Source organism: Protopterus annectens, chromosome 8.part0 (genome assembly GCF_019279795.1).
Source record: "Protopterus annectens isolate FY-2018-M chromosome 8.part0, PAN1.0, whole genome shotgun sequence".
NCBI classification, from domain to species: Eukaryota; Metazoa; Chordata; order Ceratodontiformes; family Protopteridae; genus Protopterus; species Protopterus annectens.
In genome coordinates, this window is record NC_056741.1 from 156,859,134 (window position 1) to 156,884,742 (window position 25,609).

General features: G+C 40.7%; 1 protein-coding gene across 3 annotated transcripts in view; it reads right to left on the reverse strand.

Moving 5' to 3' along the window:
- The window catches only part of LOC122808685 (solute carrier family 2, facilitated glucose transporter member 1-like), a 621,069-nt gene that overhangs the window by 120,509 nt on the left and 474,951 nt on the right, over window positions 1-25,609 (reverse strand). For all 3 annotated transcript variants that reach the window (XM_044079667.1, XM_044079668.1, XM_044079666.1), the window contains 2 exons: window positions 20,652-20,753; window positions 500-703 (listed from right to left, as the gene is read on the reverse strand). In XM_044079667.1, the coding sequence (XP_043935602.1) occupies window positions 500-703; window positions 20,652-20,753 (306 nt within the window). The remainder of the gene's footprint in view (window positions 1-499; window positions 704-20,651; window positions 20,754-25,609) is intronic.

A 25,609-nucleotide genomic window follows, 5' to 3' on the forward strand; every position in this document is an offset into this window, starting at 1 on the left:
TGTGTGTGTGTGTGTGTGTGTGTGTGTGTGTGTGTGTGTCTGATTGTTTTGGGGCACTGATCACTAAAATTACATTTAAGCCTACTTAATACAGCTTTCAGAATTTGTAAAAACAAATTTTCAATATGTATACTCCCGCATACTCACAATAACAAAGAAACAAACAAAAGAAAGCTACTTTAAATCTAACAGCAATGCAACAGCTCACTGAGAAGCAGAAAACACAGTACTGGCGACTTGGGATAAGTAATTTATAATTGCATTATTATACTCTGTATTAGAAGTCACTGATGCTGTTCTTCTATCTGCAACTTACTTCCGGAATATGAAAGTGAGAGACATCATATGTGAATTAGTAGGTACAGAACAATGTGTGAGTGTGCACAAGCATTTGCACATGCATAAGACACCTGAGTTATTCACATGTGAATTCTAGAAGGAGAGAGCATGTACACAGTTAGTCATGTTCATACAATCTATATGCTGTTGTTCTACTTACAGTAAGTGGTTGGTAGATCATGGCCACTAAGAATTTGCATATCCAGTTACAGCATCCAGACACCCCCATAGCAACTGGTCGAGCTGACTGGCTGAACAGTTCAGCAGTGATAAACCAGGTGATGGGACCTGGGCCCAACTCATAGAAAGCCACAAACGAAAAGATGGACATAACCAGCAAACAGCTAACCCATCTCCCTTCAGTCTGTGGCACAGAAAGTGAAACAAGAAAATAGATTATTATTAAATAGGAAGCATTTTTATATCATGCATTTTAATAATGTCACTTTATTCTGTAATATTTATCCAGACGATACACCTTGATATCTTGTCTTTGCAACAAAACTGAAATAAGAATATATTAAATAAACAAAGTACCTTGTGGTTGTGCGGTTGTCAATATAAAACTGAATCCATCCAATAGTCATTTGGCTTGAAAGTCTTTTATGTCCCCATTAAAGTTATGGGAGTTAGCATCTGTTGGGTTGTTTGATTCTGATAACTTGTTTGCAGTTAAAAGCTTTCTCTAGAGGCTCCTTTAGCTGTTTAAAACTTTCATTTAAAGGCTCACTGCTGCTTTTCTGCTGTGAGAAACATTTCTGCAGTTTGTTTCCCACCCTCCCTCCGTATTGGTATGCTGTTCTTATAGTTGGTGGCTTTACAGTTGCCCGCCCCTACTGTAAATTTGATCTGGGACCCTCTTCCCAGTCTAGTGTCATTACCTCATTCTACCTAATACAGGGAGAACATTTGAGAAGGCCAATCAGTTTAGTTTCTGCTCCTCCTTCTCTCTTTCCACTTAAAAAAAAAAAAAAAATTTTAAGCTTGATTCCTGCCTTTCCTGTGGGTAGTCTAGTCTGGATACAGATTTGCTAAGTCCAGGACTATTTGTGGGCTTCTAAGCCCTCAAGCCTTTCTGTGTTGGAGGGAAGCCTTCTAGCTTAATTTTGTTTCTTAGAACTAGCCATTTTTTTAGTTTCAGCACTCAAGTCTGTTTCTTTGAGCTCAGCACTTGTTCAGAACTTATTGTAAGCACTAAATAAGCTACAAATTACTACAGCACTCAGCTTTCCTCACTGTCTAAAGTAAACAGTTTCTAGTACTTAACAAATAAGCACCTATCCACGCATGTCTAAGGGTCAGCTCCCAGTGTTTTCTCCTGTCTACCTGATGAATCTGGGCATCTTGGGGCAATGCAGTAATTGCCGCATGTACACAGACAACCCTCTCCTCCTACCACCCAACACTACAACCTGTGAGAGATGCACTTATATAGCCAAACTGGAAGCAAAGCTCTCTTCATCTAAGACTGGACTAGACAGTCAAGAGGAGAAGGTAAACACTTGCACCACATCACACTCAACACATAGTCCCTCAAAACCTACACCACCAAAACACACACATAGAAACACAAAACACATACCTAAATTTGCGGAGGCTCTCAGTAAAAACCTCCCCAAGCAACAGGGACCTCCAAAGCAGAAACACAAGCAACCTCCACCCCCCAACACAACCCAAATGACACTTAGCCCACAAACTCAGTGGGCCACTCAACCACAGCCCATAAGGCATAACAACGTACCCAACACTCTAGTCATAGGTGACTCTATAGTCAGGCACACTGATGTTCCACTCAACAGGCTAAACAAGGAGAAAGTTACTGTCAGCTGCCTGTCAGGTGCCAGGATCTGCCACATAATGCATGCACTCAGGTCACTCCACAACAAGTACAAATATGACTCTGTCATTGTCCATGTTAAGTGTGAATGACCTGACACGTACCTCCCTGGACTACATGAAAAGGGACATGGAGGAGCTGTCCAGTCTTGTAGCCCAGGCAGGTATGACGCTAGGCCTGAGTAGCATCATGCCATCACCCAGAATGATGCCACAGTACAAGGACAAAATGATTGACTTCAACAATTGGCTAAGCTTCTGGTGTCATTCTAAGGGGATCCAGTATCTGTCTGCCTGGGATGACATGATCGACAAACCACAATGCTTTGCCAGAGATGGCCTGCACCTGTCACCCCTGGGAATCCGGATACTGGCTAAGGCTCTAGCCACCGCTATAGTGCCTTTTTAGGCAAGGTTCAAATGACAAATTCACCACCGTAACAGTTACAAGCAAGAAAAATTTGAGGGTATTGCTACTCAATGCTAAAAGTCTAAACCTCAAAATGCAATCGCTCGAGGCACTCCTTAAAATGGAGAACATCGACATCTGTGCAGTGACAGAGACCTGGTTCAAGGCTCCAGAGAGTACCCCTGCATTACCAGGCTATAATTCATACTACACCTTTCGGCCACCAAACCTGGACCAAAACACTAAAGGTGGAGGTGTGTCCATATTCAATAAGGATCTCCACACCTCCAGGGTAGTTGCACAGCATAATGCATCCGAGGTTATCCAAGCGCAACTAACTCTGGGCAAGACCGCAATTCAAATTGTAGCTTGCTACAGATCCCCCACCATACCCCAGGATTCCCACTCCTCATTTCTTGATACACTGGAAAATATTAGGGTACAACCTAACACCCTAATAATGGGTGATTTCAACTACCCCACCATTAACTGGGAAAACTACTCATGTACCAACTCTTGTGCTCAACGTTTTCTGGAATTCATAAATTCCAATGCCTTGGATCAACTTATCCACACTGCCACCAGGGGCAGCAATATCCTAGACCTGGTTATTACCAACATGGGCAACCGGTGCTCCACACCAGAGGTCAATTCCTCGTTGGTCAGATCCGACAACAAGCTAATCACCCTAGACATCCACATCCCTCCCCAACCCCCATTAGGGAAACCACAGTAAATATTTTCTCCAAAGCAAACTTCACGCTTCTTAAGACAGAAGTAGCAAACTTCACAACACCCATGCTGACGGACAATAGAGGTATGACTGCTGAATCCTACACAAATGCACTTTATAAGCACTTACACGAGTGCATGGATAGTGCAATCCCTAACAGAACCAAGATGCTATCCTCCAAAAACAGGAAGCCAATCTGGTGGTCCCCTGCCATAAACAAACTCGACAAGAAGGAAGAAACTGTTGCAAAAAAGAGTAAAATCCCATGATTGGAGAAACTCCCTGGTCAACCTCAGTAAGAAGCTGGGATTCCTGATAAGATCCTCCAAAGCTAGTTGCGAAAACAAAATCGCCACTAACTCTAAAGACAACCAGAAAGCATTCTATAGCTATGTCAAGAATCTCAATGGCAACACTCAGATCTGCTCTGAGTTACAGCATAATGGCACTAAATATACAGAACCAACTGATATTGCCAACATCCTGGCAGATAGGTTTAGTGTTAACTTTAGCCCCCTGTCATCCTTTAAAGCCCCATCTCTATACCAGAAGAATGCAAAGTTCCTGTAATCACGGCTGCACAGGTAAAAAACATACTATCCAAAGCCAAGAACACAGCATCCATGGGACCTGACAACATCCCAGGCTGTGTTCTACATGAACTACAGAACGAACTGGCATGCCACCTAATTACCATGTTCAATCATAGCCTCACCTCAGGCTATGTGCCCACTGAATGGCGCACAGCGACAGTTATCCCCCTCCACAAAGGGGGAGCCACCACAGACTCGGGAAACTACCGCTCCATTAGCCTAACGAGCCTGGTCTGCAAGGCTATGGAACGTACCATCATGGAACTTATAAACAGTGACATTGGTAATCTCCAAACTCAGGACTCCACCCAGTTCGGGTTTGTAAAAGGCAGATCATGTGTCCTAAACCTGATAGACTTCTTTGAAGCAGTCACCAAAGCCGTAGATGAGGGTAAGGTGGTTCACACAGCCTATCTAGATCTCGCCAAGGCTTTGGACACCATTCCCCCACTCTGGAATTATAGATAAACTCACTAAACTAGGTATAAATCCCTATGTTACAAGATGGGTTGCCAACTGGCTCACTGACAGAACCCACACTGTGAAAGTAGCTGACTCCAAATCCAACTTCAGACCAGTGACAAGTGGAGTACCACAGGGTTCAGTCCTGGGTCCTCTCCTGTTTGGTATCTACTTCTCTGAAGTACAGGCTAACACAGAAGGTCTTTGGCTAATGAAGTTCACAGATGACAGCAAACTAGGAGCCATAATCAAAACTCCAAAAGATGTGGACATCCTACAAAAGGGCCTCGCTGAGACAGATGCCTGGTGTCAAAGCCATGGCCTCAAGCTCAATGCCAAAAAGTGCATTGTCATCCCTTTTGGTAAAAACTCTGTACCCATGAACTACCACATAGGCGGTAGTCTACTTAACACCAAAAGTGTGATAAGACACCTTGCGACACAGGTGGGCAGTAGTCTCTCCTTTGATAATCAATCACCACAGTAGTCAGGAAATCCTTCTAATTGGCACACCTCATCACAAAAGGTTTCTCATCCAGGAAAAAAGAGGTCATTGTTCCCCTCTACTCATCACTCATTAGACCCATTATAGAGTACAATGCCCCTTTTGGTATGTACCTCATAAGAAATCTACAACAACTGGAAAGGCAGCAGAAATACCTCATGAAGAGGATTACCGGCCTCAAACAAATGCCCTACACAGACCATTTAAAAAAACTGCAGCTTTACTCCGTCACATATCGCCTACTCAGAGGCAATCTCTGCCTAACACACAAAGCTATGTCAAACCCAGAGCTCTTAGACATGCTCCACTTAAAGAAATCCCAATCCCTATGAGCTACATATTCTAGGGACCTAAACCTTGTCACCACAGTAAACAGAACATGCTGGAGGGATAGATTCCTTTCCCAGAGACTTCCCATACTCTGGAACAAACTACCTATCTATAACAAACAAAGCTCCTCATTAGCACTCTTGAAGAAAAATCTTGATGATTGGATGGGAGATAGGAAATTCACCTCAGGGATCACTTCTGTGGCTCTGCTTGACAGTGGCACAGGAAAATAATTTTCATGGGTGGTGAAAGCAAGGGTACCTTTTGGCTAGGCTTATTTAGGCCCTAGGGCCAATAGCCTAGTACCTACCTATGATAGTAGGTGTCATGGCTTGAATCAGGGCTTCCTCACAGGTAAACAGGACATTCCTTCAGATTATTATCCTATTGAGCTGGGAGTCTTACACAGACTGTATAATCTACAGGTTGACTCTTACAGCAGTCTGACATCATATTGTATACTTATTGTATGTAGCACTGTATACTTCCTGGTTATTATGGCAGTCTGTCATCATATTGTATATTGTATTGTATGTAGCACTGTATACTTTCTGGTTATTATGGCATTCTGTGATTGTATTGTATACTGTATTGTATGTAGCACTGTATACTTCCTGGATATTATGGCATTCTGTGATTGTATTGTATACTGTATTGTATGTAGCACTTTACACTTTCTGGTTATTATGGCATTCTGTCATATTGTATACTGAATTGTATGTAGCACTGTATACGTATACTGAATTGTATGTAGCACTGTATACTTCCTGGTTATTATAGCAGTCTGTGATCGTATTGTATACTGTATTGTATACTGTATTGTATGTATCACTGTATACTTCCTTGTTATTATGGCATTCTGTGATCGTATTGTATACTGTATTGTATGTAGCACTGCATACTTCCTGGTTATTATGGCATTCTGTCATCATATTTTATATTGTATTGTATGTACCACTGTATACTTCCTGGTTATTATGGCATTCTGTGATCGTATTGTATACTGTATTGTATGTAGCACTGTACACTTCCTGGTTATTATGGCATTCTGTGATCATATTGTATACTGTTTTGTATGTAGCACTGTATACTTCCTGGTTATTATGGCATTCTGTGATCGTATTGTATACTGTATTGTATACATTCTGTGATCAGTTATAATAGCATTCTGTGATCGTATTGTACACTGTTTTGTATGTAGCACTGTATACTTTCTGGTTATTATGGCAATCTGTCATCGTATTGTATACTGTAATGTATATAGCACTGTATACTTCCTGGTTATTATGGCAGTCTGTAATCGTATTGTATACTGTATTGTATGGAGCACTGGATACTTCCTGGCTATTATGGCATTCTGTGATCGTATTGTATACTGTTTTGTATGTAGCACTGTATACTTCCATGTTATTATAGCATTCTATCATCGTATTGTATACTGTATTGTATGTAACATTGTATACTTCCTGGTTATTACGGCATTCTGTCATCATATTGTGTATTGTATTGTATGTAGCACTGTATACTTCCTGGTTATTATGGCATTCTGTCATCGTATTGTATACTGTATTGTATGTAGCACTTTATACTTCCTGGTTATTATGGCATTCTGTGGTCGTGTTGTATACTTTATTGTATGTAGCACTGTATACTTCCTGGTTACATTCTCTGTTAGTGGTACTTACTGGTTCCATTTTCTGTCTTCTATTACTTTATGTACACTGTTTGAACAGCTACATTTCCTTTGTGTTCCTCGCATTACTATATCATTTTTCTCCTTGAAAATTGTAATAACTTTTCACCTTGCATGCCATATGATGCATGTATATTGCATACTGTAATATATATATATATATATATATATATATATATATATATATATATATATATATATATATATATATGTGTGTGTCTATCTATCTATCTATCTATCTATCTATCTATCTATCTATCTATCTATCTATCTATCTATCTATCTATCTATCTATCTATCTATCTATCTATCTATCTATCTATCTATCTATCTATCTATATTTGCTGCCAACTAAAATTGTATTTTTTGATCACTGGAGTTTCTTTCCCCAGGACTTACTGAAAATGAGACTTTCCAGTATTCTCATTTACCAGATATAGTATAAAGATAATTATATCATGTGTGACATCATTCATCCAATCAGCAGCCAGGTCTGATAATGATGAGATTTGTTACGATACCTGAGAAATGAAACATGGCTGCCAAACTAAAATGCATAGTGATGCATTTGGTCATAAAAGGAAATGCAGTAAAAGCACAGAAACAAAGTCATACACCAGGATATGTTGCATAACATTTCTGGGCAAATATCTTATTGATATAGCTCAAATTTCATGAAACTGCGTACGTTTGGCAGAAAAGAAAAACTGTAACTGGTACGGTTCTCTCCATAACTACTTCTGTATCACTCATCTGATAAAATTATTATTTCACAGTACTGTGCTCTGTTCAGAGACATGGTACCATGCAAAACATGTAAAGTAAGAAGCTAAAAAAGGCCAGCACTCCAACATTGGTGGAATCACTTTTATTCACAAACTGGTTTCGGTTATCTAAGCCTTCATCAGTGTAAACACAGTGCCAGCTTGCACTGCATGTGAATTGTTTTTACTACTGTTTTTGCTACTTTTCTGAAAAAAAAAAAAATTTCTGCTTTTACTGTATTTGTGTTTCTTCCTACTTTATTTTGCTTTTGCGTCATCTTAAAAGTACTCAGTTGTATTTATTACTGCTTGGTGTAACTCATTCTAAGCCTTTTAATTTAAGCACTTGGGCTTCAGACCAGTTGTTTTACATTAAGAAGGTTTGTGGTCTGCAATGTAGTGGCAGAACAGGTAGCTTACATCCTTCTAAGTTGGGAACTGCTGATTGAGGGCTCAGTGTCTGTTATTCTAAAAGTGTATTAATTCTGGTTTAAGCACTTGGGCTTCAGGCCAGTTATTTTACATTAAAAGGGTTCGTGGTCTGCACTCTTGTGGGAGGAGAGGCTGGACTCTGCCCTTCTGAGCTGGGAATTTCTGGTTAAAGGCTTATAGTGCCTGCATATTTGAACTTCTTCTTACTGAAATTGGTACACCTTGTTTACTGTAGCGTAGACTTGATCCAGGCCTGCTGAATCTAGCTTTGTTTGTGTGCTTGTTGTTTGTTTGCTTGTTATTTCCCTAAAATGCTAATACCACCTAAAACGTGGCTTTTCAGCGCTTCTGTGGATCCCTAGTGATATCTGCATTGCTTACTGTACTTATTTCCTTGTTTCACTTAAAAGAAAGTTACTGTTTGTCGTTTTTGCATTTAAGTTACCTGTAACACATTGCATTTAAGTTACCTGGCACTTGCTCACTAAAGCAATTATATAAGTCAGCACTAAAAAATTAAAAGCACTACACCCTCACAAACTCCTGTTGAGTACCTTGTTCCCCATTGGCCCTTTTTTCAATTATAAAGGAATTCCCAATACTATTCTAGCATGTCCAAAGGTCAGTTGTCAATCTCCTCTCTGGTCCAGCTGGTGAATCTGGGAATCTTGAGGCAATGTTACAACTGCCTCATGTACACAAACAACCCTCTCCTCCTCCCAACAAATTCCAGCACGTGTGAGAGATGCATCCATATAGCCAAACTGGAGGCTAAGCTCTCTCAACTCAGTACTGGCATAACCAGTCAGGAGGAGAAGGAAACCACACTCACTACAATTCCAGTCTCACATAGACCTACCACGACAGCAAACCAAACACATAAACGCACAAAAACATAATCGGATGCTCTAAATAAAAATCTGCCTAAGCAGCAGAGACCTCCAAAGCAGACACCCAAACAACCGCTACCCCAAAACAAAACACATGCAACACATAGCTCACAAAGCCAGTATGCCGAACAGTCACAGCCCTTAAGGCTAAACAACACACCTGATACACTTGTAATAGGTGACTCTATCGTCAGGCACACTGATGTCCCGCTCACCAGGCTGAATAAGGAGAAGGTCACGGTGAGCTGCCAGTCGGGTGCTAGGATCCGCCACATAACACAAGCACTCAGGTCACTCCAAGGCAAGTACAAATATGACTCAGTCATTGTCCATGCTGGTGTGAATGACCTGAGACGTACCTCCCTGGACTACATGAAAAGAGACATAGAGGAGCTCTCTGAGCATGTGGCCCAGGCCGGTATGACCCTGACCTTGAGTAGCATCTTACCCTCACCAAGAATGATGCCACAATATGAAGACAAGATGATCAATTTCAACAATTGGCTTAAGTATTGGTGTCATTCAAAGGGGATCCAATGCCTGTCAGCCTGGGATGACATGCTCAACAAGCCACGATGCTTCGCTAGGGATGGCTTGCACCTGTCACCCCTGGGCTTTCAGATATTGGCAAAGGCTCTTGCTACCTCTATAGTGCCTTTTTTAGGCAAGGCTCAAAAGACAAACCCACCTCCATAGGTATCACAAGGGATAAGAAACTAAGAGTAATGCTACTCAATGCCAGAAGTCTAAACCTCAAGATGCATGCACTCGAAACTCTCCTTAGCATGGAGAACATTGATATCTGTGCAGTAACAGAAACCTGGTTCAAGGCTCCCGAGAGCACCCCAGCACTACCAGGTTATACCTCATACCATGCTTTTCGGACCCAAAACTTGGACCGAACCACAAAAGGAGGGAGAGTATCAATATTCGTCAAAGATACCCACACCTCCAGGTTGGTAGCACAGCACGAAGCACCAGAGACTATCCATGTGCAACTAACAGTGGGTAAAACTGCCTTCCAGTTTATAGCCTGCTACAGACCACCCTCTCAAACCCAGGAACCCCACTCGGCCTTCCTGAGAACACTGGAAAATATGAAGGTCTCTCCAAACACCATTATATTGGGCGACTTCAACTACCCAAACATAGACTGGGAGCATTACTCTAGCTCCAACACCCTAGCCCAAAGGTTCCTAGAATTTATAAACTCAAATGCTATGGAACAACTTGTTACCACTCCCACAAGAGAGGAAAACATACTGGACCTGATCATCACCAACATGGGGACTCTGTGCTCCAGACCAGAAGTGTATCCCTCACTGGTAAGATCAGACCATAAACTAATCTCACTGGATATTCACATCCCGACCCCACCTCTTGCCCAGAAAACCACAGTGAAAAACTTCTCTAAAGCAAATTTCACACTCCTCAAAACCGAGGTGGAATCCTTCAAAGCCCCCGGGCCTGTGGAAAATACGGCCCAGACTGCAGAATCCTTTATAAATGCATTCTATGAACACCTTCAGGAATGCATGGATCATGCAATCCCAAATAAAACCAAGACCCAATCTTCCAAAGGCAGACGTCCTGTCTGATGGACCCCAGCCATAAACAAACTATACAATAGAAGGAGGAAGCTATTAATGATAGAGCAAAATCCCAAAAAGGGAAGGCATCTCTGATCAGTATTAGCAAAAAACTACGGGCACTCATAAAATCATCTAAGGCCAGCTTCGAGAGAAAAATTGCACAGGACACTAAGGATAATCACAAGGCTTTCTTTAGTTATGTTAGCAACCTGGGTGGGAATTCCCAGATATGCTCAGAATTAGTCCAAAATGACAAAAAATACACCGAACCCACAGACATTGCCAACATCCTAGCTGACAGGTTCAGCTCAAACTCCCCCCCCCCACCAAAAGGGCAAATATCTATCCCAGCAGAGTGCTGCCCCCCTGACATCTTAGATGCTCAGGTAAGAGCCACCCTCTCCAAAGCAAAAAACACAGCATCAATGGGACCATACTGTGTCCCGGGCTGCGTCCTACATGAACTCCAAGAAGAGCTAAACCCAAACATAAAACTACTGTTCAATCTCAGCCTTACTACAGGATATGTACCCAAAGAGTGGCGTACAGCAACAGTGGTCCCTCTCCACAAAGGTGGTGCCTCAACGGATCCTGGAAACTATCGCCCCATCAGCCTGACTAGCTTGGTCTGCAAAGCTATGGAAAGGATCATCATGGACCTCATAAATAAAGATATTGGGGTCCTACAGACACTGGATCCTACCCAGTTCGGCTTTGTTAAGGGCAGATCCTGCCTCTTAAACCTGGTTGATTTCTTTGAAACAGTCACCAAGGCCATTGATGAGGGAAAGGTGGTCCACACAGCCTACCTGGACCTCGCAAAAGCCATTGATACAATACCCCACTCGGGCATTATAGATAAGCTCACCAGCTTAAATATAAACCCCTATATCACTAGATGGGTTGCAAACTGGCTCAAGGGCAGAACCCACATGGTTAGAATTGCTGGAGCCATGTCAGACTCCAAACCAGTTACAAGTGGCATCCCACAAGGCTCAGTCCTGGGACCTCTCTTGTTCGGTATATATTTCTCGGAGGTACAGGCCAACACGGAAGGACTGTGGCTGACCAAGTTCGCAGATGACTGCAAACTGGGCGCCATAATCGACTCTCCAGCCGACACAAGCATCCTCCAGAAGGGCCTCATAGAAACAGACAACTGGTGCCAGAGCCATGGCCTCAAGCTAAACGCCAAAAAGTGTATAGTCATCCCCTTTGGCAAAACAAAGTGCCCACAAATTACCACATAGGTGGTAATCCATTAAGTACAGAAGAAGTAATTAGGGACCTGGGGACCCAAGTTGATAGCAGTCTCTCATTTGACAACCACGTGGCCAAAGTGGTTAGAAAAACATTTTATATAGCCCACCTAATCATGAAGGGATTCACATTTAGATCAGGGAGGTCATTATGCCTCTTTACTCATCCCTCATCAGGCCTATAATTGAGTACAATGCCCCTTCTGGGATGTACCTTACCAGACACCTGCAGCAACTGGAAAGACCCCAAAAGTACCTCGCCAAGAGGATCAAAGGGCTCAAACAGATGCCATATGCTGCCCAGTTAAAGAAACTCCAGCTCTACTCAGTGGCATACCGCCTGTTCAGGGGCGATCTGTGCCTGACGTATAAAGCCATGTCCAACCCGGAATTAATGGACATGCTGCACCTCAGAAAATCCAAATCCCATCGAGCTACACGCTCGAGAGACTTGAACCTCAGCACTGAAATAAATAGGACATGCTGGAGGGACAGATTCATAACCCAGAGGCTCCCTTCACTCTGGAATAAAATCCCAGTCCAGGTTAGGCAGAGTCCCTCATTGACTCTCTTCAAGAGGAATCTTGATGAGTGGATGGGAGATCGTAGGTTTAACCCGGTATCACTTCTGTGTCACTGTTAGACAGAGGCACAGTATACTAACCTCGAAAAAGGGCATAGCAAAAATAATTTAAAATGGGTGGCGAAAGCCAAACACATTCTGGCTAGGCTTATAAATGCCCTAGGGCAGATAGCCTAGTATGAACCTATGAACCTATGAACCTATAAGACATGCCAGTTTAGTATAATAATTTCAGTGACTAAAATTATGAATTGCTTGTTCTCTTCAGACAGAGAAGGCATCTGTTTAAGCTCTGAATGCGCAATACTGAAGAGGTATGCACAGTGTCCATCAAAGAAATAAAAAGGAGGCATGTTTTGACATAGCCTCCTTCCTAGGATGATCTCCTATGTTATGCCATACCACATAATTGAACACAGTCTAAAAGCAAATCGATCTATAATAATCTTCTTACAACTTCTGATTTTGTATACCCACATAACTTAAATAAACTTGGAAATCTTTTATAAAAAATATGCTATTATCGGTGACAATGTGGAATGGCCTCATATAATGTATATTCATCATAAATACTTATTCGGACTCAGAGTTTGGTTTTATTTTTCCATTATGAATATGTTGCCTTGAAGGAAATGTTTCATACCAATACTGTGACTGCATTAGGTGCATCCATTTAAATGTAATGTTTTATTCACTGTAATGCTTCCAACTTGCCTTAAAATGTATAAGTAAATAAAATTAATTGATATCACACAGCAATTATTTTAAAACTGGACATTGAAAACATTAATAAAATTAACCTTAAGCTCACCATTACAAAGTTTGTTGTATTAAAGTCATTTGTACTGCAAACTTCTGTTAGCTAAAAATGCATCAAACTAAGTTTGAAACTGCAGTTAAAGATATTTGTATTATTTTTTCTTTTAGATTATTTTTTATCAGTGCACAATAAAATAATTTTCATGACAGTAGTTTAGGAACCATTTTTCAGCATTACATATTCATAAAAGTTATGAAATGTAGGCTCTTAAAATAACACAAAAATAAAAATAAAGCATTGGGCCAAAGTATAATATTAATAATCACTGCTGGAGCAAGTCTATGTTTAGCGACTGAATACCAGCAAAAGTTCCATCCCTTGAAAGGCCAAATTATTGTAAAAAATTATATTGAAAAATCACAGTTGGCCAACATCAAGGGAACGGAACTAGTACACACTTACCTGAAACGGAGGGTAAGTAAACCTGCCCTTTGCCCACAGAAACCTGCCCTTTGCCCACTGTAGTGTGATCTCAGAGTTGGTATATATAATTAACAGGGGTTGTGGGGGCTGCAGCCCCCCACATAAGCAGGATTACTTCCAGAGGTGCCTTAGGAGGGCTTGTAGTAAATTAGTGAACTTTGGGGCCCCTCAGCCTACCAATTATAACAGTTGTTTTTTGCTGTGTTATACTGTAACATACTGTAATATGCTGTACATTTCCACATACTACGTTATATTTGAACACCTACATTATACAGTACTGTAGTGTTACTTGAGCTTGTTTTTATGTCAGTGGGACATCTGCTGATATCCTTGTAATTATCTCTACAGTTGTATTACTTTTACATAAGACTGTGTGCAGTGTTACACTGGTTTGTGTAATATAACACTCACATGCATTTTTTTCTGCTTACTGTGGCCTTGAGCCAGCTTGTCTTTCTGCATTGCACATCTCTTATTACTGCAGCGTCCCAGCTTATTATAGTCCCCCATAGTGCATTTTTCTCCTAGCTGTTGCATCCATGTTCACTTGTCAGTTTTTCTACTGTGACATACACCATCGTACTGGTCAGTGTCTGAAACAGAACTAACTGTAGTGAGGTCAAGTGACAACCTGAGCAATACCTCCAGTTGTTGACTTCCTCCAACCCAACTGAGGATAGCCTCCAGAGTGGAGGGTATTAAAAAAACATATCCCAGAGTGAGTGAAAATCCTTTAGCCTAAGCATGAAGCTGTTATAAGTTGCTAATGCCTCATTAATAAAACTATTGTGGAACAAAAAATAAATATCTGTTTCATTCAGAGTTGGGACCAAACAACAGCAACAACAACCAAAAAAAAAAAATTAAATAGTTTTCAGCTTAAACAGGGAGCTATTGTGTATTTCATGAATTACGTAATACCTTCTTGTAGGAAAGAACCTTGGCAAACTGTAAGCAAACAGCTATTTTCTACAGTTATAAAAAATAATGATTCTCATTCATTTAAACAGCCATGAGTGTGCTCCGAACTGTTTACATGGCTATGATTGTACCCTTAACAGCTTGCATCTAAGGCAACCACCTCCTTCACCTCACCCTTCATATGGCTCTGACCTAATACACTCTTTCTATTATTGTATTTTTTGGCTCTATTACTTTTTACGATGCCACCTGATATTCTGATTGCTGTTGTAGAGCCCTGGTATCCCAGTACTGTGTGTGTTAGTATTCTGCTCTGTTGGCATGAATTAATTTATTTATTGTTGAGGTTTCTGCTGCTAGTTCTTATACACTCTACTCTGATATCCCTGATATTTTGGTTTTCTGGTAATTCTATTTTCTGGGATTTTGTTGTAAAGCCTGCTTGTCTTATACTACTAACTGTGCCATGGATAACTTTCTCATACCTCTCAAACTCTTAACATAAGAAATCTGGACAAAGCCTTAAATAATGGGGGGGGGGGGGCAAAGGCCCAAAAATAGGGATATAGTTTAAATATTGCTCTTATAAACTTAGAAAGTTGTTAAAATAACATGAATTGTGTTAGCATGCATTTTCTGAAGGATATGAAGTCTGAAAGTCAAATGTACATAATTATTTAGTGATTTCAACCCTCAGTGATTTGCCAGAAAAACATAAGTTTAAGAAGAACAGACCAAGAATATGAGGCAACATTTTGAACATTCTGCAAAAATCTGGATGGTTGAGCAGTATGAACTGTCCTGGACTCCTGGTGTAGCCCCCATGCACTGCGTGTATTCACTTACACTGCATAATCTGTACATACCCCCTTCCACAAACTACTCTGCGTGAACCTTATCTCTGTGGATTACATCATATGATATACAATTTGTATTAATCTATTCATGCATTGAGCAGGCATCTGAATTCCAATTACAATGGGCTTAACACTAAACAATTTCTCTGCATGTTAACAGCCCATTATCACTTACACCTTGAAAGAATGTAGTAACTACCTTATGTAGACAGACAACCACTTACTGCTACAATACACACACAATCTGTGAGAACTGTGCACATTTGTATAAACTGGAACAGTAATCATAGTTATGGTGTAGGGTCATCATCATCATCATCATTCCCTTTTACATGGGGTCGGGGTATCGTATTAACTGTCGCCAACTCTCTCAATTCAGTGCCACTCTCCTGCCTTCTTCAACACTCATGCCTGACTGTCTCAGATCTTCTTTCACACAATCCATCCACCTCTTTGCTGGATGCCCTCGCTTCCTCTTACCTTCTTCCTGTCTGTCCCAAATCTCCCTCACCAGATTGTCTTCTGCTTTTCTACACATGTGCCCATACCATCGTAATCTGTTTTCTTTGATCTTTTCTGCAATTGGAGCTACTTTGGCTTCTGCTCTTTTGTCCTCATTTCTTCACCTGTCCCACAGTGTGCATCCTACCACCTTTCTCAGGCACTTCATTTCCATCACCTCTAACTTCTTCAACTGTTCTGCCTTTACTGCCCAGGTTTCTGTACCATACAGTAGTACTGGTCACACCACTGTCTTGTACACCTTACTTTTCAGCTTCTTTGGCATTCTTCTGTCATATACTACACCTGATACTCTATGCCAGTTGGCTGCAACCCCTCTGATTCTAGCTTTGACCTCTTCATTCAGACTACCCTTCTCCTCAACCACCCTCCCAGATACTTGAAGCTGTTTACCTGTTCCACTATCTTCCCATCTATCTCTATTCTCAGCTTCTTCTGATTTCCCCAATCTGCTGCCATTACCACTGTCTTATCTGTGCTTAGTTTCATCCCATGTGCCTTCAGATTTGCATTCCATTCTCCTATCCTTTGCTGAAGTTCTAGATCAGAGTCTGCCTGTACTGCCACATCATCTGCATACAGCAGCTTTGTTGCTCAGACCCTCCAACCTGTTTGCTGATGTAGTCCATTACCAGTATGAACAGCAGTGGGCTCAGCGCTGAACCCTGGTGTACACCCACTCCCACTGGGAACCCCTCAGTGAGGCCAAACACTGTTCGTACCTGAGTCACTGGGTCCTTGTACATAGCCTGTACTAATTCTACCAATGTTTCTGGGACTTCAAACCACCGCAGTACTGCCCAGATCAGCTTTCTTGGGACCTTGTCATATGCTTTCTCCAAGTCTAGGAAAGCCCAGTTTGACTCTCTCCTCATCTCTAACTTCTTCTCAACTATCTGTCTCACTGCAAACATCGGTTCAGTTGTGCTGCATCCTGATCTGAATCCGAACTTCTCTCTCCCACCTTACTTTCTATTATTCTGCGTATCTGTTTATCAATCACCCTCTCCAGTACTGTCATGCAATGTGACATGAGTTTGGTACCTCTGTACTGCCCAAAGTTGTGGATGTCCCCTCTGTTTTTGTACACTTGCACAAGAATGCTTATTCTCCAGTCATCTGGGATATGCCTGTGTCTCCACACTGCTACGAGTACCCTCAGGGGCCATTTCTCCTCTATCTCACCCAGTATCTTTATCATATCTGCTATGACCTCATCTGAGCCTGCTGCTTTCCATGACTTCATTTTCCTTAGTGCTGCTCTTACTTCTTCTAAGGTGGGCTCCTCTTCTACTCTCATTGTAGGCTGTTTCTGGGGCAGTACCACTTCTGTGGGGTTTTCTTCATTCAGAAGCTGCTGGAAATATTCCTTCCATCTGCCTTTGATGTCCTGTGGGCTGGTAAGCAGGTTGTTGCTGGAATCCCTTATGAAGGGTGTCTGACTATCTTCTTTATCTTTCTGTCTTTGCCTTGCAACCTGGTATAGTTTCTTTGTGCCCCTTACTGAGTCACTTTCCAGAAGCTGATAGAGTGCCTCTGATGCCCTATTCTTTGCTATTGCAACTTCTTTCTTAGTTTCTTTGTTAGCCAACCAGTAGTCCTTCCTAGCTTGGTCAGTCTTTTCAATCTCCCACTTCTTCCTGCACTCCTTCTTTCTTTTGATTATTTCCTGCACTTTTGCATTCCACCACCAGCTTTCCTTATGTACCTTATTTCCATACCTGGCTCAACCACATAACCCCAGCCTACTCTCTGACCCACGCCAGGGACCCATGCTAACGGTGGGAGGGGTATATGTGCCCCTACTGGCCAGTGTGTGCCCGCCATAAAGGCCCAGCAGCCCTGGGTCAATAGGCTACTGGCTGACCGGTGTCTAGTTGCCCAGCCTGGGTTACCTGGGATAGCTCTGCTGAGTGAAAGCTGGACATAAAACCAACCAACCTGCCAAACATGAACTAAGAATTGCTACGCTTAATGTAGGTTCACTGACAGGACGCAGCTTAGAAGTGGATGACATGATGATACAGAGGAGGCTGGACATCCTATGTATCCAAGAGATGAGATGGAAGGGCAGTGCAACAAAGCCACTTGGCTTGGGATCCAGATTCTTCTACTCAGATAGTGGACAGGCTAGAAATGGTGTAGGAATTGTGGTGAGACAGAGGCTTCAGAAGTCAGTCAGGGATATCAGCAGAATTAATTACAGACTCATAGCAAACAGACTCCATTGTAATGATAGGACAGTATTCATAATCTCAGCCTATGCCCCACAGCAGGGTTGTGATAGTGAGGAAAAGAGTGCATTCAGTCAGCAGTTGCAGGACCTACTAGATAAAGCAGGACAACATGAATTGGTGTTGATAATGGGTGACTTAAATGCACATACCGGGACAGACAGAACCGGATATGAGGACTGCCTGGGTCCACATGGGTGGAGCAATAGGAATAAAGAAGGAGAAGCCATTCTAGACTTCTGTCTGGCAAATGGCTTGATAGTAGCCAACACATGGTTCAGAAAGAGAGACAGTCACAAGATCACATACAAGAGTAGCCAACATGCAACTCAGGTAGACTTCCTCCTAGTAAGGAAAAGGCACTGGGGTAGAATCCATGATTGCAAAGTCATCCCCAGTGAAAGAGTCAGTTCACAGCATAAACCAGTAGTTGCCACAATCAGCTGCAAGCAGTGGTCAGAGAAGGCTCTAAGGTCAACAGAGACCAGGATGAAGACCTGGAAGTTGACTGGAGAGAAAGTACAGCAGTTCAAGGAATTACTCAGGGCTCTAGCACCCCAAGAAGAGGAGGAAATAGGTGGTGTTGAAGAAGAGTTATGGTGTAGGGTCAGGTACACTTAAATACCTATCATCTGTCCAGATTTTTGCAGAATGCCCAGATTTTTTGCCTCATATTTGTGCCTCATAAAATGTTTGTATTTTTCTTTCAAATTACTGAGGCTTCAAGTCTCCACATAATGACACGCATTTGAATTTTGGACTTCATATCCTTCAGAAACACACGCTAACACAAATCCTGTTATTCTAGCAACTTTCTAGGTTTATAAGAGCAATACTAACTTAAAACAAGTCCCTATTTTTGGGCCTCCCACCCATTATTTCAGGCTAACATTACTTAATATGTTTTGGAAACTGGTACCTGGTCTAGAAGGTACTTTGCGCAGCATGTCATCTGTAAGGTTTTATGTATTCAGTCCCTCTAAGTTGTTTATTTTTTGTACTTTTGTGGATCTCAAAGACCACAGTCTACTGAGTGCTACAATAAAACGCGGAACATTCCCAGAACAATGAAATGCAGAACATTCTCAGAACAACAAAATGCAAAACATTCCCAGAACAATGAAACACAGAACAATTCCAGGAACTTAGTTTGGATTGCTAGCTTAGTTGATTCATCACAGTAACACTGATCCAGGGCAAGTGACTTGAGTTTATTGTCAGGTATTAGACTTTTCCAGGACTCAAGTTGTAATTTGTACCCTTTTTGTTAATCAATAATTTTGCAAAGTAAAACATGACTTTTGTGTTCTGAGCTTATGATTTATTTATATATTCCTTAAATTTATATTATTGACTGTTTTAGCCAGGCTAGGAGAGGATTACCTGTTCATAATCACATACCCAATTTATTTCACTATTTTTGTAGGTTACATTCTTCAGTGCATTTTATGTCATATGCAATCTCTACTTTTCTCTTGCAAAGTTAATTGTATTGGGTAATACTGCATGCTTTGGGTGGAATATTTTATTCATTATCCATTCACATGCTCAGTGATGTTATTACATCATAATGTCCTCCAACGATTCAAGAAAAATTAAAATTAGACAATAAATGTGCATGTTTAAGAGGCACAGATTAGCATGTTTTCTTGTTTCTCATCTATCTGCACAGTCTAAATAATTTATAACTCACAGGCTTTATTGCATAATCTCTCTATATTACCATAATGACTACTTTTGCCTAATCTGTGTGCATTGTTTCAGCTTTCTATTTTTTTATACCTCAGCTCTTTCTACATTACTACACTAACAGCTTTACTATCTTGACCTGGTCATCCTGCATACTTAGAATCACTTTGTGCCCATGTATTCAGAATTTCATCTCATCTTTGTGTGCAATATAAAAAGTGACCTTCAACTTGTAAACTTCTGATTGGTACATTCATGTTACTTGTTTAGATGCATTTCTGTTTTTCATTGTTCATGTATATATGTAAATGTTTGTTGTTTGTGATGCATTTAGCAGCTGGCTTAGGTAGTGTTTGAAAAGGGTCTTATATCCATCCACCTTCCCAGTTAAGAAACAAAGAAATAAGTACATTTATTTATAGCAGATGTATATGCAGTCTTTCACAGTAAGTGTGCTTCCCTTTCACTAGATAATCTGAAATGACTCAAGTGCATTTAGTAGAGGTAACACACAGATTTTTCTTTCAGAGCATATGTTACATAAAAATGAACAAAGAGACTTTACTGGCAAAAATGTATCACCTTATCTTTGTACTAAAGTAGCCAATAAGTGTGGTACAGAGCAGAAAATAAGGGAAGTACGCCACCTTCATTACATTATGCATCTCCACTTGTGTTTAGATACCAGCTACCCTATGAAACTCGATATTATTCATTATTATTTACACGGGGTATTGCTGTAAGTCTAACAAAATTACTTACATATTGTGAAGTTGTGACGGTGAGCAGAAGTGTACATATCACCATGGCCATCTGTCCCACTAATAAAAGTGTTCTCCTTCCAACCTTTTCCACAAGAAGTACCTGCAATGAAATGAACAAGAAAAAGAATGAAATATTAATACAAAACATGACTACATGATTATTTCTAGTAATTTCTATTCAGGTCGCCTTATTTCTGTTCAATGGTCCCATCTGAGGAAATAAAGATACATGCAAAATATGACACCAATGGCATGTAAAAATGCATGCTCTATATAGATTTAGCATTGAGCCTGTAAGTTCGTTATGTTTTCTTAATCTTAAAAGTCTGTTTTCCTCTTGATTTTTTACCTCCAGAATTCCACAACAATCTACCAGTTCATGCTGGATGCTTCAGACCCTGTTCTCCTTGTGAAATGCACCTCATCCTGCACCCTCTTAACTCAATTATTGATTTTTCAAATCTTCTGAAATGTCATCATTTTAATATTATCCCTTATTCTGTAATCCTTAATAAGTGCTGATGTCTTCTTTTTGGATAGAGAAGGCTCCTTGGTTCTCCCTGTAAGGCATTTCATGTCTCATGTGTTATCCACATTCCCCTTCTTATTTCAAATTAATTTAGCAATTTGTTAAGCTGATAACAGGACCAATCCAGTGTGTACTTTTTTAGTAATGTAAGTGGCCATGAGAGTAAATATAAAATGTAATATGCATGGACAGTTTAGAGAAACAAACTAGTATATTTTGGAAGGTGAGAGAAAACTGGAATATCTGATAAAGTAATCCGATCTGAGGAAAGCATGCAAACTCCGTATAGACAACACGCTTATTTCAGGAATGAGCTCAATATGATAAAACTATGAAGCAAGAACCCTAGCCAACATTTACCTGAGTTGTATAACTTGTGGCACATACACACACACACACACACACACACACACACACACACACACACACACACACACACACACACACACACACACACACACACACACACAAATAAAACAGCACTATTATCAACATCTGTTAAGCTGACACAATTTGGTCGACTAAATTGATGGTTGACACATGTCAACAAAAGTAGATCGGATGATTATCGGGGTTGGGTAATTTGCCCTTTCCCCGACAATGGTGCATTCTTGGAGTTAGAATACATAATTAGTAGGGGAGTGGTGAGCTATGGGTGGTTTGCCCCCCTGCAAAAAGGATATTTCATTTTAATTTTGTTTTAAGGTTTTTGCATGCACTGTGATTGATGTTTGGCACATGTTTAGTAGTGTATCAATGTGCATAATGCCGATCATTTAGTGTCGATATTATTCAGATCAATATTAGTGCCATTCAATAAAGGTAAGTAAATCCATATACAAGTGCTTGAGTCTAAAGAGCTCAAAACCCACTATTTTGAAGCCACTGACTCGATCATCTTGTAGTAGAGTAGCTCGAGTAGGCTGCTGCTTAAGTTCTGGGGAGGAAGTGGTGTTCATGCTTAAAATCAAATATGAATTTGGGAAGCAGCTGTTGGGAGGGACAAGAGAAGGGATTTCAGATCAGGCAGTGGGAGTTGGATGTAAGATTAGGGAGCAGGAATGGGTTTAGAATTAGGGAGGGTTAGGGAGTGAACAGTGAATTTAGGTTTAGGGAGGACTTTAGAGCTTTAGGATTAGAAAGCAGGAAAGGAATTTTGGGTTAGGAAGTTTTTAGGGAATTTAGAATTGGAGGGGTTGGAGTTTTAGGTTTAGGGGGTGGAAAAAGAATTTTAGGGTTAGGGAGTGATCAAGGAAATTTACACTTAGGTAGATGGTCTTGGAGTTTTAAACTTAGGCATTTATCTGTGACTTTAGGATTAGGGAGGGGGAGTAGAGGTTTAGGCAGACCCAGCATTAGCATTTTGGGGCCAACAGCAAATTTCAAGTTGGAGACTCATGGACACTTTCAGTCTAAGTATCACTCTCACAGTGCCATGCCTCCTAAGCAACTTTTATGTTCATGCTACAGAGTTTTAGGAATAGTATGCAAAGACTAAAATGTAGCTAAAATGCTCTTACGTTATGACAGGCTAGTGCACCACACTATGTTGGCATATCTCATGGTGGGACATTCACAATGAATTACATTTAGTTGCAACAATGATACATTACAAAAACTCTATGTGCATGGATGGACTAGGATGAAATGGTGTTCTCTGCACTACCGACTATATAATCCCCCTACTCACACACACACACACACACACACACACACACACACACACACACACACACACACACACACACACACACACACACACACACACACACACACACACACACACACACATACTTCCTCCAGTGATGCCCTGTTTTCTGCCATCATCCCCACACCATGCACATTACTGCTTTTCTTCCTTTTCTCACATTTTGCCTTACTCATCAGCTTTTTCAAGAAGCCATGTATTTCTGCATATTCTTAATTGCATTCTAATTTTTTATTTTTTTTTATTTACGCAATCTTTTCGTCCAGTGAGGGCTAGAGCAGAAATATTTTTACGGAAATACATTAAATGTTGCTGTTCACCTTTAGTTTTCTTTGCACCCATTCAACTCACCTTACCTGTACAAGACAGCATAGTTGTAACAGCTCAGGAAGTAACTCAGGTAAGCTGAGGTTCCCAGAAGCCATAGGTCTAAAGATGCTCTGAGGTGCATTTTAGACAATTTTCCCAACCTTTTTAATCCAATGATGACAGTCTTCTTTTTTCTTGCAGGAAAGACATAAGTCATGCCCAAGGCATAATATTTATTTATTTTATTAATTTATTGTCATTTATTAACCGGGTTGGTCCAACTGAGCCAGGGGCCCATTTTCAGTGAAGACCTGAGGGGAAAAGCTCCAGATACATTTCACAATATAAAAACAGAGATATATTTATGTAAAAATATGAAGGTGTTATACATAGAAAATAAGAAATCACAATTTTACAGAGCTGTGTACAAGTTCCATAGTGTTACTACAGAAGAGTAATAAAAAGTTCAAATGCAGAAATATATACAGGTTTCAGCAATAAGACTATGTACAGCGGTATTTACAAGAATCGGGTTATAGGTCTACAGTAATAGATATATTAGAGAGACGAACAGAAAAATATGATGTATGCAGAGAGTCAGGAGATAGAATTAACAGGACAGCAGTAAGATGTGAAGTAGGAGTTTGACAAGGACAGGACCAGGTCTTTAGTAGGTAGTTTTTAAGTTAGAGTTTGAATTGGGCTTTATGGGAGATAATTCTTATATTATCGGGGAGGGCATTCCAGGTATAAGCAACAGAGAATTTTTAAAGGGATTTGCCAATATTTTTATTGGGTTTGTAGATGTTGGGAATATTTTTGTCAGGTGTGCGAAGCTGGCGATGGGGGTTACAGAGTGATACTAGGTTTGAGATGGAGGGACAGGAAGTAGGGTTCTAGAGTATAGAGCTTGTAATGGTAATTGTGGAGGAAGTTGTTTTTGGAATTTAGGCCAGAGTATAGACTTAAGAGCATGGCAGTGGTATGATTTATATGGTCGGTTGGAGGCAAATCTAGCTATTTTGTGGTAGGTTTGTTCTAGTTTGGAGAAGAGAGATGACTGAAGGTTAGTGAGCACTGGAGCTGCATATAGAAGACAGGGTAAGAGGTGAGATACAGCGAGGGAGGGTTTGGTGGAGGGTAAGAGTAGTTTAGTTTATGACTATGGTACAGAAGTCCATGTTTTTGGTTAGTTTTCTTTATACATTGATTGATATGTATGTCGAACTTTAGTTCATCATCGATAGTTACACCAAGTAATTTAGTATAGGGTTCAGGTGTGATGGTAGTATTGTTAAGTGAGGTAATAGAGAAAGAGGATTTAAGATGAATCTTTTTTTTTTTTTTTTGAAGGAAAAGTAGAATCTTTGTTCTTCTGGGTTTAATATTAATTGATCATCAGTGAGCCAGGTTTCAATCGAGGTGAAGGTGTCTTGGGTATTTGCAAGGAATTCTAGGATATTCAAAGCTGACAAAATAGTAGCTCATAATAAACTAAACAAGGCAAATGTTGTAAAGATACAAAAATCTCATTTGGGAGCATTGTGTCCCTTACCACCCCCGCCCTACCACCACCAATAAAAAGACAGTTACTGCCTGTGCTACCTCTGGTGTCCAACTGGGATGAAAGCAGAGGTTCAAATGGTCACAGTCATGTATTTCAAGTGACTGCTGTCATACATATACATAATGTACCCCCCCCCCCAAAGGCAGCCAACTGTATATGTGCCTGAAGTGTGACTGTCAGGAAAAGTAAAAATAATTATTACTGTTATGTATTATATTTTGTTGCTCCTAGACTGTACACTGCACCAATACAAGCAATAGTACCCTTCACTGCATACCTCCAAGGTCTGTTAAAAAAGTAAAATAAACAATGACCATACTGTCTCCAGCCCCAACACAAGCTATAATGTCCTCATGTGCAGACCTCTATGGTTTGATTGCAATGAAAATTCAAGTAATAATGACCACACCATCCCCAGCCCCTCACAAAACCTACAGCAACCTTCTGTGCATACCTCTGAACAGGGCTGATTTTAGAATGTTTGGGGTTGAGGATAGTGGACACCACTAAGACAGTATCAAAATCCGTTTATACAGTCTGGGGTGTGGGGGGGCACCAGTCTCTTCGAAACGTGAGTGTTTGAATGTTCTATTATGTATTTTATGCCTTACTTTTAAAATATGATTACTTGTAAAATGAATTTGTTTTTTACTGCTGGCATGTGCCCTGCATTATTGCACTGTACATTCATCTTCAGTAAAACTGGAGGAATTCCATTTCACCTGCTGCATGTTTTTGTGGTGCTGGAAGAAGCCAGAGAACAAGGATAGATGCACAGACAGATGGGGAGGACATGCAGACTCCAAAAAGAAAAAAGCACAGCAAAAAACCCAACCAAAGCAC